This window comes from Anabas testudineus, chromosome 23 (genome assembly GCF_900324465.2).
Source record: "Anabas testudineus chromosome 23, fAnaTes1.2, whole genome shotgun sequence".
Taxonomy (NCBI): domain Eukaryota; kingdom Metazoa; phylum Chordata; class Actinopteri; order Anabantiformes; family Anabantidae; genus Anabas; species Anabas testudineus.
The window spans coordinates 7,659,396-7,674,319 of NC_046631.1; the positions used below are offsets into that span (position 1 = coordinate 7,659,396).

At 40.1% G+C, this 14,924-nt stretch overlaps 1 protein-coding gene across 11 annotated transcripts in view; it reads right to left on the reverse strand.

Moving 5' to 3' along the window:
- LOC113163662 (ELKS/Rab6-interacting/CAST family member 1-like) overlaps positions 1-14,924 on the reverse strand; it is a 95,156-nt gene that overhangs the window by 23,263 nt on the left and 56,969 nt on the right. For all 11 annotated transcript variants that reach the window (XR_003298922.1, XR_003298921.1, XR_003298920.1 and 8 more), the window contains one exon: positions 1,822-1,969. Coding sequence is in view for 8 of the 11 variants with exons in the window: in XM_026362458.1 (XP_026218243.1) it covers positions 1,822-1,969 (148 nt within the window). In the remaining 3 variants the exon portion in view is untranslated. The remainder of the gene's footprint in view (positions 1-1,821; positions 1,970-14,924) is intronic.

Genomic DNA, 14,924 nt, shown 5'->3' on the forward strand with positions numbered 1-14,924 from the left:
TCTCTTTGTTTCTACACGACGCTGCTCAAGAAAATAAAACTTCAGAGTAAGAGTGCAGAGGAAAGAGACCGTGAGAAAGACGGGAGGAGAGGAGAGTGAGGAGAGCTGAGGTCACCTTGATTTACAGTCTCCTGCCTAAAGTGCAGCTGAGGGTCAAAGGCCAACATGCAGGAAACACTTTCAAGGACACAAGAACACTCTTTAACACATGCAGGTGTGTGTATTGTGTGTGTAGTGTACTGCAAACATTCCAGAGAAACAGGAGAACCACATTCAAGATACTGTAGAGCTAAAAATGAACCTAAATGTAGCTTTAAAACATATACACTCAACTAAAACTACCATATTTGGCCTTATAGAAACCAGCGTTCACTAAATCATTTACTTTATCAATGATTTATATTCACTTTTAATTTTGTACCACAACTCAGTCTAGGTCTATGCTTCAGGCAGGTTCTCTGCGGCAAAGTGGGTGTATACGTCACTCAAAATGCACAAGCTTGAATTACTACACCAGCCTCAGCTCAATGGACGGTTACACTACAAACAAGCACACACATGCACACACACACATACACACACACACGGGGATACTGAGGAAGTCTCGGCTGTGATCCATCATTGAGAGACTGAAAATTATGACACCACAGAGAGAACGTGAGACACAAAGAGACAGACATCGACCAGGATGGGAGTAAAACCAAAACCTTTCATGTACTTGCAGGCAGACATACACACACACACACACACACACACAGACACACACACACAGCAGACAGTGGAGTCTCTGTGTTGTCAGTAACCACCTTCGAGACCCTGAGGTGTCATAAATGACTTCAAAATGGAGAGAAAGAAATGACGGGGTGAGGGAGGAAGAGAGTGAAGAGTGATGCATGTTATAATGACTTCATTTGACACAGCCACTCACTAACACCCCTTACTTCTCCTTAAACAGCAGTTCAAACATTCTCTGGCACACACACACACACAGATATACACACACTTTCCCTCTCTTACACGTGCCGCATTTATCATACTGGATCCTTTGAGCTTATTCTATCCAATAAGTGGATTTTTGGCAATATTTAATAACTGGAAATCTTCTGCAACAAAGGAGTTGTTACATCTCATCTGAGAGGCTGTAAGGATAAAATGCCATTATTATTACTGAACGGCAGTTTGAAGGAAAGAATATATAAGTGCATATAGAGCTCTGTTGACTTTGATTCATTGTGTAAGACGACCTTGTTAAATAAAGTTATTTATTTTTATTTTCACATATTGCAACAACTTTATATGAACGAAACTGAAATCAGAAACAAGCAAAAACAAGAAGTGCAGTGAAGAACGGTGAAGAAGAAATGCACCTAACCTCCAGTAGGCTCATCCACTAAGGAGCTCGCTGGTTCACTAGACCCACAAGAACCTTTACTCTGTCTGTGAGTGTGTGAATAGACCTCTATGTGGAACCACAGAGGCATTTGGTCATGTTTATATCCTTGTTTTTGGCCTGGGTGACTGTGTACATATTGGTGTGTGTGTGTGGTGAGCGTAGCAGGGCTAGGTAAATCCTAAATTTACCCTCAGTGGTCAGAGTACTGTGGTAACATCTGGACTCAGTTTCTCTCTGCCACTCTTGTTTTCTTGGTTCCTCTCATCATCACCACCTCACCTGTGCTCTTTCTCTGTTTGTTATTTTCAACTTTTGCAACTTTTTCTTCTCCATTTCTAACTCTCTTCTGTAAATAAATGACCTGAAGTTTTCCTGTGCACACTTGGATGTAATGGTGTGTGTGTTAGCTGACTGCACAACAATCCTACCTGCTGTTTGAGCTGCTGAACCAGACTGTCCTTCTCCCTCTTTAGAGCTGCCACCTCTTCCTGGGTTTTTTTCTTTTTGGATGAGGAGAGCTCCAGAAGGGCAATGTTGGCATCTTTCTCACTTATTGCTGCCAGCAGTGCCTCTTGCCTGCACAAAGAACAATCACATGTTAAAAGTTTGTTAGCACCATTTTCAGAAATGTTCAAGTCATGCGATTTAATTAAAGTTGGAACTGGTGATGTTAGAAATAGATTAATTAGACTTCCATCCATGATCGTAACAGCTATATAAGAGTCATGGGACATGGGTCAGTCAACAATCAACCTGACCTAACTTCATGTCCCTGAAATTTGAGAGAAAGCTAGAATACCTGGAGAAGCAAAACATACAACGCATAGTGGCATCTAGCGTTATGTCTTTAGCCTAAGACAACTCAAAGGAACATTGCATTTTTTGCGGTTTCTAGAAAGTGACTGACACTGGGACACAGTAACGGGGACACAGATTTTGTAAAGATATGTTCCTGTTGAATTTTTAAATGCCGTTTTGCAATGATACGAGCACCACAAATGCAGTTTAAGTCCCCTCCCTTTTACTGGCGTGGACAGAAATCCCAGAGATGGCTATCTCTGAATCTGAGCTAGGAAACCAAAACTATCTGCATGGCTAGGTTCTAATTTGGGTGTACTTTAATGTTATAGTCAACCCGTGGCATGTCAACAAGTGAAAGGAAGTCCTCTTAATTGGACCACCACTTTGTGATTTAGGAGAGTAGAATTTGTGTATTTTTGCAAAACTTGGGGCTTTCTGGTGGTCAAGCATCACACATATCATGCAATCATGATGTTCCCAGTTCATTTATGGTGGGGATCTTTGTGGCACATGTCAATACTGTTCCTGTTTTCTCAGCGCAATCAACTATCCTATAAAGAAAAAGTGTAGAAGGAAGTATGTATTACAAAATACCCTACATTCAACATATGCAGAGCAGTTTTTCTTTGTTCGCTCTGAATAATACACACCTCTCTATAATAATTCAGCTTAACTAACTAATTTCCTTAACTTCATTTTTACATACATTTTATTTTTATTTGACATACTGCATACAAATGCCTCTGTGTCACTGATTGCATACTACTCTTCAGTTTCTGTCTCCAGGCCTCCTGTCTCTCTCTGTATCGCTTTCCCCTGTCTGGATCATTGGGCTGAAAGATAGATAGCATTCCATGAGGTTAGGAAGCAACAAGCCGCATCCCATCCATCCCATCAGCCACAGGGCTGGCTGAGCCACCTCTGAGGACACCCAAGGATCCAAATTCTCAGAATTCTGTCCATTTCCAGAGACAATTTAAATCACAATGACTTTCCACAATCTCACTAGTGCTCAATTACAGACCACACGCTTGCATATGAAATAACAACTTTGTCTCTCTTTCTGAATCTTGCTTCTTACACACTCTGCACTGGTAAATATATCATTAGTGTCCTTCAGACAACATTTTTAAATGAAGAACTTAGAGCAAAGGAGACCATTTTTCCGACCAACTCCTCTTCCATACCACTACTGTGGCTACACATAAGCATGTATGAAGATATATGCACAAACAGACGTACTGTAGAATTACTCAGACACACTTAAGAATCCACACTGACGCAGGCAGAGTCATATTTCATTTCTAATTTTTATTTACTTTCTTTCTTTACTCAACAGCCTCTCTCACCCAAACAAAGTACCTTTAGTTGTGAGAGCACTCATTGGTATAATGCATTCACTGGCCCCTTGTCTTGATGGTAACCATAATAACTAAATGCCTTACCCCAACTCTTACCTTAACCCTAACCCTATTATATCCTTGATCCTAATACCATCTGCTCTCAAGCAGCCGTTAGAAGGCTCAACCCACATTCGTGCATACAAACACAGGCAGATACAGTGGTACAGTCAGGAATGCAGAGATGAGAATGTCTAAATGAAGACAGATTACATGTTTGGGCTGTGTGAAGACCTACAGATTCTTTGGTCAACCTCACTGACCACACTGTCAGTGTGCAAGTGTCCTATTGAGCATGTGTCCTGCTGCAATCCTGTCAGGGGAGTTAAGAAGCTAAGACTTCAGTTTGTAACTCAGTCCCATGGGGGTGTATGGTCCCCTACAGACCCTTCACACTAAACTGAAAGATGCATCAGAGTTTAAGGAACCTACTCTAAGGAATAACTAAATGTAATCTAACAAAATTCAGTTGTGTATGTCCACACATTTTAATCGGTACTTAAAAGTAGTATTAAAGTTTGACGCCCACTCTTATTTATGTCCTCATTTAATTACAGAACCCATGTTTTAAGACCACTCTCAGACAATTTTACACTATTATCTAATTATCATAAGGAGGTGTGTTTTTTATTTAGTGGGCGCGTGCTGTTTCAGGACAGCTCTTATCATTATTGGGGAAAATTAAATTCTTGTCTCTTAATCAGCTTGGTGACAAAAGAAACGTCTGAAACTTTAAACTAACATGAGCTCTTAAAACTTTGCTATGCATAAGAAAGAGCATTTCCTTTCACTGGAACACTTTCACAGTATTTCCTTTTTTTATTCTACACTGGCACACACACACACACTCTCAAACACACACACACACACACACACAGCAAGCCTAATGGAACATTTGTCTTGTTAAAGCTAACAGTGCGTCTAGTTTTATACCATATCCGAGAGTTACCTGCCAGCACATGGAGCTTATAAACCCTGGTGATAAAATTATATTTATTCCAGATGCACTCGTCTCTTTCCGGGCCTCTCTATGCCTCTCGCTTCATCTCTGGCTAACACGTACACATACTTAAAACACCGTGTGCTCAGCCTTCTCAGCTTGCAGAGCTAAACACATGCTCAGGACAAGTGCTGGTTGTGGCTACTGCTGTTGCTGTGTGATCATTAAAAATCTTTCAACTGCAGCCTCTTTTGCCAAATCTTTAGATAATTCTACTTTCAGAGGGCACTTAAAACATAGTAGCACGGCTGGTGCCACTGTCCTTAACAATGAAAATAACAAAGACAACAAAGCCTGCACTGTGAGGAGGAAGGTTCCCAGTGGATAAGCAGCCTCAGATCTGTAACTTTCCTTTCAAGTCTTTCCTTTCTGTAGCAATATAAAGGGAACAGTAGGATAGAAGAAGGTCTGCTAACAGTAAGCAAAGTGCAAAAGCTTATACTTCCCTATTATTGCAACATGTTTTCTCTTTACTACTGGTATTTTTGCAATGCACGCCCAGGAGTTTACTAACGACTGTGCAATAATGTGACACAGAATATCTCAGGATTTGCTTGTTGATAAAATCTGTTCGGTCACTGTTCTTTAACTTTTCAGCCATGATATCTGCAGTTAGTGCACAGTGTTGCCTATTTAGGTTTATATTCTCTTCTGTCTTCCCACTCACTTTCCTCTCACCTATTCTCTGTAAGCATATTGCCGACCCCTGCATTTCTCATCCCTTTCTTTAACTGTTCCCCCCTCATCCTTCGTCAGTTGTTCTATCTCCGCTCCTCTTCGCTCTTCTCATCTGTAAAGAAGACAAAGGGAATTTTTTCCATCATTTGGCGGTCGTGTGGCATGATGTCATCGCCATGGCGACAAGGCTGACAATAAGCAGAAACACACAAATGCACCAGGCACCTGACCCCAACCCCAACACACACACGCAGGGGCTCTGTCCTTCCTAAAACCACTTAAGGCCCCTCACTTTATCAGAAACACTAATGCCTGGTCTTGGATCACTCGCATATTTCTACACACACACACACACACACCAAAGCAGCTTACAGTGTGCTGTGTTATCTCTTTCATCCTGTCACTCGCTACTGCAATCTACAGTGTGTATGTGTGTGTGTGTGTTGTAGTGATATCTGTATGTCTGTGTTATGACAGCATGTGTTTCTGTAGGTGTCTATGTGCTTATAACGACGTACTTATGTGTATTTTCTGTGTGTGCAAGTTCACAGGTTGCGCTTTTGTTGCATTTGTATGTGTAAAAGTGAAGTACGTCTCTGTGTGTAAGTCTCTGTGTGTGTGTGTAAAGTAGATTCAGTCCAGTGTGACTCTGGCCAGTCTCTGTATAAGACAAACACAGAGCTATTTTAGAAATAATCCCCTCTCTCTGCTCTCTGTTTCCGACTTAACAAAGCAGCTCCATTGTTTTCTGTGACATTGTCTGGTTACACAAGAGGATGCCTGACAGGAGACTTTCTAATACTACCTACTGTAGATTTTGAGGGAAGTTTTTTTTTCCAGCCTAACTCTAGTCAGCTTGTAGAAAGAACCATTTGCTGTGGGGTCCACTCAAGAGTGCTATTGGAAAGACGCCTGAAAGCATCCGACCACAAATAAGCGATTACCTGAAAACCTGAGTCATTGGTCACTGTACTGTGAGCAATAATCCTGGAGCTCAGAAGTCACTGAGGTTGATCACTTAAATACAGTATGAGCTAAGACAGAAAAAAAAGTATTAGGTGCAGACTGGTCACCACTGAAGAGGTATTCAAGATGCAGAAGTAACCTCAAGATTTATGTGTCTGAAAAGATGACAGCAATGGGGTGTTTGTGGTGGCGACCTTGATGCAAGCTGAGGTCAGAGCAGCCTCTTCTGCTCCACTAATTAAGGAAAATTATTCTTAAACTAGAATTACCACATTGTGAATATAGCTGTTTGCCAACCACCCGAGTTTCAATTTACATCATTGTCTGTCCAGACTTGTACAGTAATCAGTTCATCCTTTAGTTTAAGTGGATGTATGTGCCAAATTTGAAGAAATCCCCTGAAGGTGGTCCTGTGTATGTAAAGTTAACATCATAACAATAATAATTGATTTTGGCTTTTATTTAAAATGTTGAAAGAAAAGAAAAGCAGAAGGGTGAAAGGAGAGAGAGAGATCTCTGTTTAAAGTGAATTGGAAGAAAAAGTGTGAGCAGAGAGCGGAGGAGAGATGAGAGAAATGTGATACAGGAGGGCACAGCTGGCTCTCAGTGGTAGCTAATGCTGCCTGGAGGCACAATCACACACACATGCGCACACACTTCACTGGTTCTGGTGTTCATGGCTCTGCATCATCTACTTGTATGCAGAGGAAAAATTAGAAAGTCTCAACTTCAAGTATATGTCCACTGACACAGTGAGAGCGACATCCAAGTCACAGAGAGTCATGGCCATGTTGATTCCAGTGAAAACAGATGCACTTACTTACTATGAGAAGGAAGTTCAAACAACATCTTAAACTAAAGTTGAATATCGCTGTCAAAGCTGTTCAATTCTTTACAACGTATCTTTAACAAATTACAGGGACTGAAAACAACAAGAACAACTTCTAAAGTTAATTGGGCGTGTTTAGTGGCAATGGATATGTAAGAACTGTCCCGGAGAAGAGGATGTGAATTATGTGCTCAACATGAAACACACCCAGAACTACAGATAAACGAGAGGCCAGGAACCGACAATGGCTTTGTATTTGTACGTGTGAATGCCCTGATAATTCCTCCTTCTCTCTTCATCCCTGTCTTCTTCTCTCTCTCTCTCTCTCACACACACGGCTACTTGTTTAATTTCTGGATCTCAAGAGTAGGGCCCTGCAGTGTATTATATCTCTCCCAGTTGACAGTTGCTATCCCAGAGCAGACAACCAGCAAGCAATGGGGCCCAGTTCCCATCTGCTCTGAGCTGCTTCTGTCTAAACATATATATATATAGTACAGTATCTAATGTGCGGTCAATAGTAATTAAGTATTTGCTTCACTTTGCCCATTTTTAGAGTGTCGATTGCTTCTTGTAGTATTGCACACAAACTCACAAACACACACATTCTGGTTTATGACCCTACAGAGAAAACACGGTGCAATGAATACATACATCTGAGCAGGTTTTATGAAGCCTTTGTTAGTGCTGAGCTGCCATGTATGCAGCATCAAAGCACAGACAGCCAATAAAGCTCTGGTTTATGGTGAACCATTTACTGCTGTGCCCTCTCCTGCAAAAGCACCAAGACACAGTTTCACTTTACTCGATAATAACTGAAGTTATTAGAGAAAATGATCGACACATACCTCGGTTGTTTTGCACATTCAGAACTTTAAAATTGTTCTCAAGGACTACATCAAACACATCAAAGGCATATGGCATGGCGTGTTCAAAATAGGGAGTAACGATAAAATGATTATCTTAATTACAGTTTACAGAGAATGCCCTCTAGGCTCTTATTCAACACCACAAACCAACATCTTCTTATTGATCTTGAAACTTCACTTTTTTAGTAAGTAAGGGAGGGAGCTTATTTGCATGCTTTCGGACAGCAGTCACATCATGATTAGTTAGAAGCTTGGTTTTAGCTTTAACTGATGCTGCTCAGATCGAAGTAGCCCATTGTAAAATGCAAACCAAAACACAGACAACAGCAGGAATTTGGGAGATCTTTTGGAAAGCTGTCTGTGTGAGTGTGTTAAACTATAATGGAAGTGGGTCAGAGACACTGGACATGAATGATTTAGTATGGAGGGAGATGACAGAGTGAGAGACCATCAGAGAGAACAGAAAAAATATGAGAGAAAGCGAGTGTTATGGAAATAGGTTAAAATTGGTGCATAGGATGAGTTTGTGTGTGTAAGTGTGTTTGAGAGGGAGAGAAAAGCTCCCCTCAAGGAGCTGTTGTACATCAGAGAGGCTTAAAGAAAGACAGCGAGAAGGCTCACACACACACACACACACACACACACACACACACACACACACACACACACACACACACACACACACAAAGAAACAGCATTGACAGGGAAGGGAATAAAATAACTGGAGGATTTGGAGGGAAAACAAATCAAAGAGACGTGAAAGGGAGAGGAATGGAGGGAGGGATTGCAGGGAAAGGGAGGCAGAGAGACAAAGGCAGTGATGGGGGGAGAGAGTGTGTGAGAGAGAGGAAGGCAGGTGGGACTACTGCATGACAGAATGAGGATTTGTTCTTGACACATTTCCCCTTTTTCTCGTTCCCCCTTTTTCCTCCTAAAAAACACCCTCTTCTCTTGCTCCCTCACCTCTTTCTATTCCTCTGTATATCTCTCACACATATTTAAAAACACACACTGTGACTAAAAAAGGTGTAAAAATGCATTATCCATGGTCCGCAGCAGTTTGCTTTTTCCTTGGGACCACACACACACAGACAGAGATATGTGACTGAAGATGCAGCTTTGTCTTCACCGTGTTCTTTACAGTAAACCCATTTCTGCACTGTGCTACGCAGAGCAAGACATCTGCTTACAATCTGTCAGCATGAACTCATTCCTGTAACACTAACCAGTCACACTACTGGACACCTGTGACTCCCAAATGTTTATTGCAGCACAGCATGCTGTTAATTTTAGAAGATATTGGTATCAAATGGACAACATGCAGTGTGACAGATACACTACCTGGCCAAAAAGAAAAAAACAGTCACAAGCTTTTACTTGAATTACAGCACAGATTTGCAGTGGAATTGTTTCAAGCTTAAGTAATGTAAACACATTTATTTCCTTCATGAAGATCTTGTATTGATGATGGGATGGGTGCGCTTTGTAAACTCTACAGACTCTCAATGGGGGTTCAGGTCTGAAAATGATGTCTCATGCTCTTTGAATCTCTCTTTCACAATGAGCCTGATGAATCAAATTGAAACAAATTAATCACTATAGGAATTATATAATTAAGTGTATGTGTCTGTGGAGCTGTTATGTTTGCAGGTATTCGCTATTTGGGCCTGCAGAAGGAGTGAGAATCAGTTAGTAAATATATCTGTATTTAGTTTGTTAAGGTTACATACAGTATGACTGGCTGATTATACGGTGTAGACTTTTAATCTGCTAGTATATCTGCATTATTGACAGTAAACAGCCACTAAGATTTCCATACTGTACACAAATAAATGCAAAACAAACTCTACAGAAGGACTTGAAATTGATCAGAAGGTACTATTAACACTGACATATTGTCCTTTAAGCTTATTTATCATTTAACTTAACTATACACAGAAGCAAAAACAACTTTCCTTCTTTTCTCTTGTTGAAGTTAAATATTCATTTTTTCTAAATTGCACTTCTTCAGTCAAGAATTTTACAAGACGGTTTTACATTTGCACGACACTTACTGCAAACGACTATAAAAGTACAATTATTTTCATTGACTTTAACAGCTAACTTTGCATTTTAAGAGCCAAATAAAGCCTAATTGGTTCAATGATGGATTTTATTATTAGAACTAGGCTGAAACATAATCCACTGCTTCTATTTCCATTTCATTTATCTTGTATATTTATGTGCTTAGTTTCTTCATTCACTCTGTATCCACAGACTTCAATGCCTCGCAGCGAGCCAACTTTCCCATTAAGGAGGATAAAGTCTTAAAATGGAAACAGGATCTTTACATTGTAGTTGTCCATTAATTTATAACTGTGATTATGCTGCTGAAGTCAGAGCTATCAGATTATAACTTTATTTCTTGCTCCATGTGATGTCTTCCTTGTTGGCTATACTGCCCTTTCCTTTCAGAGAACGTTAAACAAAACCAATCACTGGTCTGTCCAGTCCTCCTCTGCTTGTCCATCTACTATAGTTTTATTATTTCCAGAATAGAAATGCAATCGTTTGGCACTCACAACGTACAATCAGAGGCTATGAAAAAAAAAGCATGTTTTGTTTTCTACTTTTTGATATGTTTTCCCTTGCCATTGCTCCCCCTCCCTCTTTAATTGCTGTTTAATGATCTGTTTGATGGCCTGGCATGCACAACCTGTAATCAGCTGAGGAAAACAGCCGAGTTTAGGTTTTGCCGCATCCTTTTTTCCTTTATCTGTTCTTTCTCCCCACTTGTTTCTTTTGGTTCTGATTTGCTTGGGTGCTTTCCATCTTTCTGAATATGTTGCTCTTGTTCTCGGTTCCTTGGACCCCTTTTAATTCCCATTTTAACTTTCTAATTTGGCTCAGTGCAGTCCAGTTAATTGGCATGAGAGGGGCAACAGCAATGCACATTATAATACAAAAAGGCTGCATTATAAAAGGGGACTTTCTGACTTTTTCGGCTGTGTGCTCAGCTACAAATCACTGGTTTGCAAGGCTTCAGAGACTTTCAAAAAACCCTGTTATTTAAGTAGAACTTCTAACTGCAGAACATCTTTTATTGCTTCTATTTTCCCAATTCCAATCTCTCCCACAGTTTCTCACAAGGGGGGAAAAAAATCAAAGAGGACAGAAGACAGCCTGAGTCAGAGAGAAGAGGGCAAGAAAGGCAAATATAGAGCGTGTGACAAAAATGGAGAGAAAGGAATGAGGCAGAGAGTGAGGTTCCCCGAGTTGAGCTTGTAAGACTAAGTGTCAAAACCTTGTGCCCCTTATTGTCATACAAACCTCTCAACATGTCTGTCATACACAGCAATAAACACAGGCACGCTCACAGACTTGCTTTGGCACACTGTGGATTAATCTCATTGCTGTCTAAGGCGATCAAAAGGCTTGTTTCTGCCTTTGGTTTGCTGCCATAAGCATGTGTACATGCAGTTGTGTGGGAGGATGTATTTTTATGTATGCGTGCATGTGTGTGTGAGTGTGTGTGTATACATCTTCAAGCAATCCTCTGGGAGCGAAAACTTTGAAGCTGCCTCGTCTGGTTTTGTAAGTGACTCCATGTTTGTGTGTGCAGCTTATTTCTAAAAGCAACATGTCCTTTTATTGTTAGTGAAGGGATATCTGCTGTGTATGTGTGTCTATTTGTGTGCCACATTACACAGACAGTCATTGTTAGTGATGATTTTCCGCTTGTAAAGAGTGGAGCTGCTGATGCATTGACATAGCTGTTGACAACAGGATCTCTGACTACACACACGCACACACAAATGCACAAACACACTTATATTTGTTCGTTTTAGTATGTTGTGATGATAGTGAAGACACAGGCAGACAGACAGCGAGACAAACAGCCTGCAAGACTGAAATCAGGCAATAACGTAGTTTCCAGACACATCGAAATGAAGAGGATGTATGGAAAAAAGCAAGACGAAATAGAAGGAAGGGAGGATGTGAGGAATGAGAAAAGAAAAAGTACGAAAGAGATGAAAGGAAGGAATGCCAGAGCGGGGGATTCAGTGAAGGTGGGACGGAAGGAATGAAGGCAGGGATGGCAGAAGGGTGCAGAGAGAGGTTTGAGGGTTAGACGCTAGGAGAGAGATAAAACGAAGAACAGAGCAGCAAAGGAGAAATAAAGTGAATTTATAGTGTTCACCTTGAGGCATCAGCCAAGTGTCTCACTGCGGGAGGCTGAAAACGGAACAGCAACTTGTTGTTTCTGCAGACTCTTTAATGTCTAATTGTACGAGTGGTGCAAAACACAGTGTCTGTGTGTAAACAGACGTCCTAAAGTCCAGATTGTAAGAATTCTCCGAGACCCAGTGGGTGTTAGTCTGACACAACAGGAAAAACAGCATGTTGAAAACACCATTTTGTGTTTTTTTCCTCTTTAAATTAACTCTTTATCTACTAGGACCTTTATTTTGAGCATAACATAATTCGTTTAGGCATATAGATAACCATGTTCCAGTAAATCCAAACATATTTTGTCAGTGCGGAGTTTTACAGAATAAAAACATTTTAAAAAGGGAATTACCCCCAAGACTTTATTATTACTTGGTTCTTGAGGCCAGCTCCCACACACATAGAAAATATCTAAAATATCTTGTTAAATTTCTCTTTAGAGAAAACAAAAGTAATGTGACTGACTTTGTTGCATGTTGCTGGAAGTCTTGATCATTTACGCTGCCAAAAAAACTGTCAAGTGTATCACTGTCTGTTTCTGAACAGCAGTGTCTTTTCATTGCAATGCTTCAGTGTTTTTTTTATTATAATAAATGAACCTTTTAAGCTCATTAATTTAATTTTGTCTCCATAACAGCCTCACAAATAAATAACAGTGTCTCACTCGTTTACGTTTCAAAACATTTGCTCATAAAAATGTTGAAAATGCATAATTCATGCCTGGTAAAAAAAAAAAAAAAAAGACCAATAAATTAGTTGACAATTTTGTGCACAAAGTGAAGAAAGACACAGCGTGTATGTAAGTGAAGAGGGCGTCACGTAAGCGGTTATACATTCAATACATACTGTAGTCTGAAAGATTGATGGATGAATGGAAGGCGCGAGGGAGAAAGAGATGGAGGTAATATAATTTCTTCAGGATATCACGCCGTTTTGTTGGCTCGACTAAGTTGTTGTTGGACAGCTGTCTTTCTCCTCTTCTCATCTTTGCTTTCCCTCCTTTTCCCTGTGCCAGAAAAACATTCTGCTTCTTTTCTTTCATTTTATTATCCTCCTACTGTCTCCCTCCCTGACTCCTTCACTATTTTCTCTTCTCCTCATTTTGTCCACTCTGCACCCCTTTCCTCTTCTTGTTTTGTGTATTTTGGCCATCTTCACTCATTTCGTTTCTCCTATCGTCCCTCTTTTTGTCCTTTTCTTGCAGCCTGAATTCATATCAAATCCAAACTCTTAGGTTTTTCACACTAATTAAATTTACTATTTTGAAATCAAGAAATTTGCCGTAACTCATTTTAAATTAATTTATGATGTACAGCTTTGGATGTTGATTTTCTAATGAATAAAACACATGACCTTAATATACTAGTCTTTCCATGAAAATGTGATCTTGGGATTGCAAGAATTAAGTTAAAACATGGCTTGAAATTTTAGAAAATACCCTCAATAATTTTCCATAAAACTGTCACTTTTCACATTTACTTTAAACAAACTCAACAAACCAAGGTCTGTTTAAATTAAGTTCAATGTATTATAAATGGTTCTTGGTGAGACCAAAGTCACTCAGGCAAACCTACAATGACAAGGTTGCAAATGTTTGTGAATCTGTTTTTATCACATTTAATGATTTAAGTGGTGAAGGATAAAGAATATGTAAAAATCATGAAATGAGAAAAGTTGGAAACAGTTGAAATTAAATTTTTCTTTATACAAACAGAATGTCTAGTGATAAATGGCGTTACTGTACAGATTGTAAAACCTTAAAAGGAAAAGTTGTGATTTCGGATTTTGGGCTTGACTTTACTACAGCCTACTCCTTTCTCCACCTCTCAAAATATTTCAAAAGCCAAATGTCTCACATTAATCAAGTCTTGTTGGACATGCACCTCACTGGATTCTACAAATACAGTACATGTCCAAATACAAACAGTACCTGCACCATTAGGACAGGCATGTAAAACTGAAATGGAGAGCAAGGTAGACAGAGAAAGCAGCACAATCAGGCAGGCATGTGTGTTAAATGTCATCAAAGCAGAACTGCAGAGAGAAAAATAGGCTTTAATTCATCCAGATTGGGATTTCAGACCTGATACCCTGCTGTTACACACACACTGTCAGCACATTCCTCCAGCTGGCTTCAAAATACACACCTACATACCCGAAACTGCACAAAAAAATGACAACACACACACACACACACACACGTGCGCGCGGCTGGGAAGAAAGCGAGCGTGTGCATATTTAATGTATAGCACAGTGTGTGTGTCTGTGTTCACACATGTAAAGGTTGCTGCACGTGATTTATCAGCGGGAAAGTTGCATGCTGGAACTATGCAGGGCAGATGTGTGTATCTGTGTGTAGTTCTGCTGTGTGTGTTTTCTGCCTCTGGATTATACTATATTCATGTGTGTGCCCATGCCCATTGACTTTGATTGTCTTTAATACTTAGCAGTAAATGACTGTCTAAAGTCTGGAACCCATGGACCCATTGTCACTCCCAATTCTTTTATCTGCTTGACTATTCACGGACCAATGAGGGCACATTCCTCATTTTCCATTATTTATGAGTCCCCAAAAATGAGGGCGAGTGTATGAAAATAGCTTTTGTAAAACCCCTTGAATTAAAGCTGAAAGTCTTGCCTTCCCGCATCATGAGTGTTTCATTTCAAAGCCAGGTGTCGTGGTGTACAGAGTCCAAAAACCTTTGTGGAACTAACTGTATATTAGCGTGCAATTTACATGTGTGTGAACGTGTGCATATGGGTTTATGCGCATATTAAT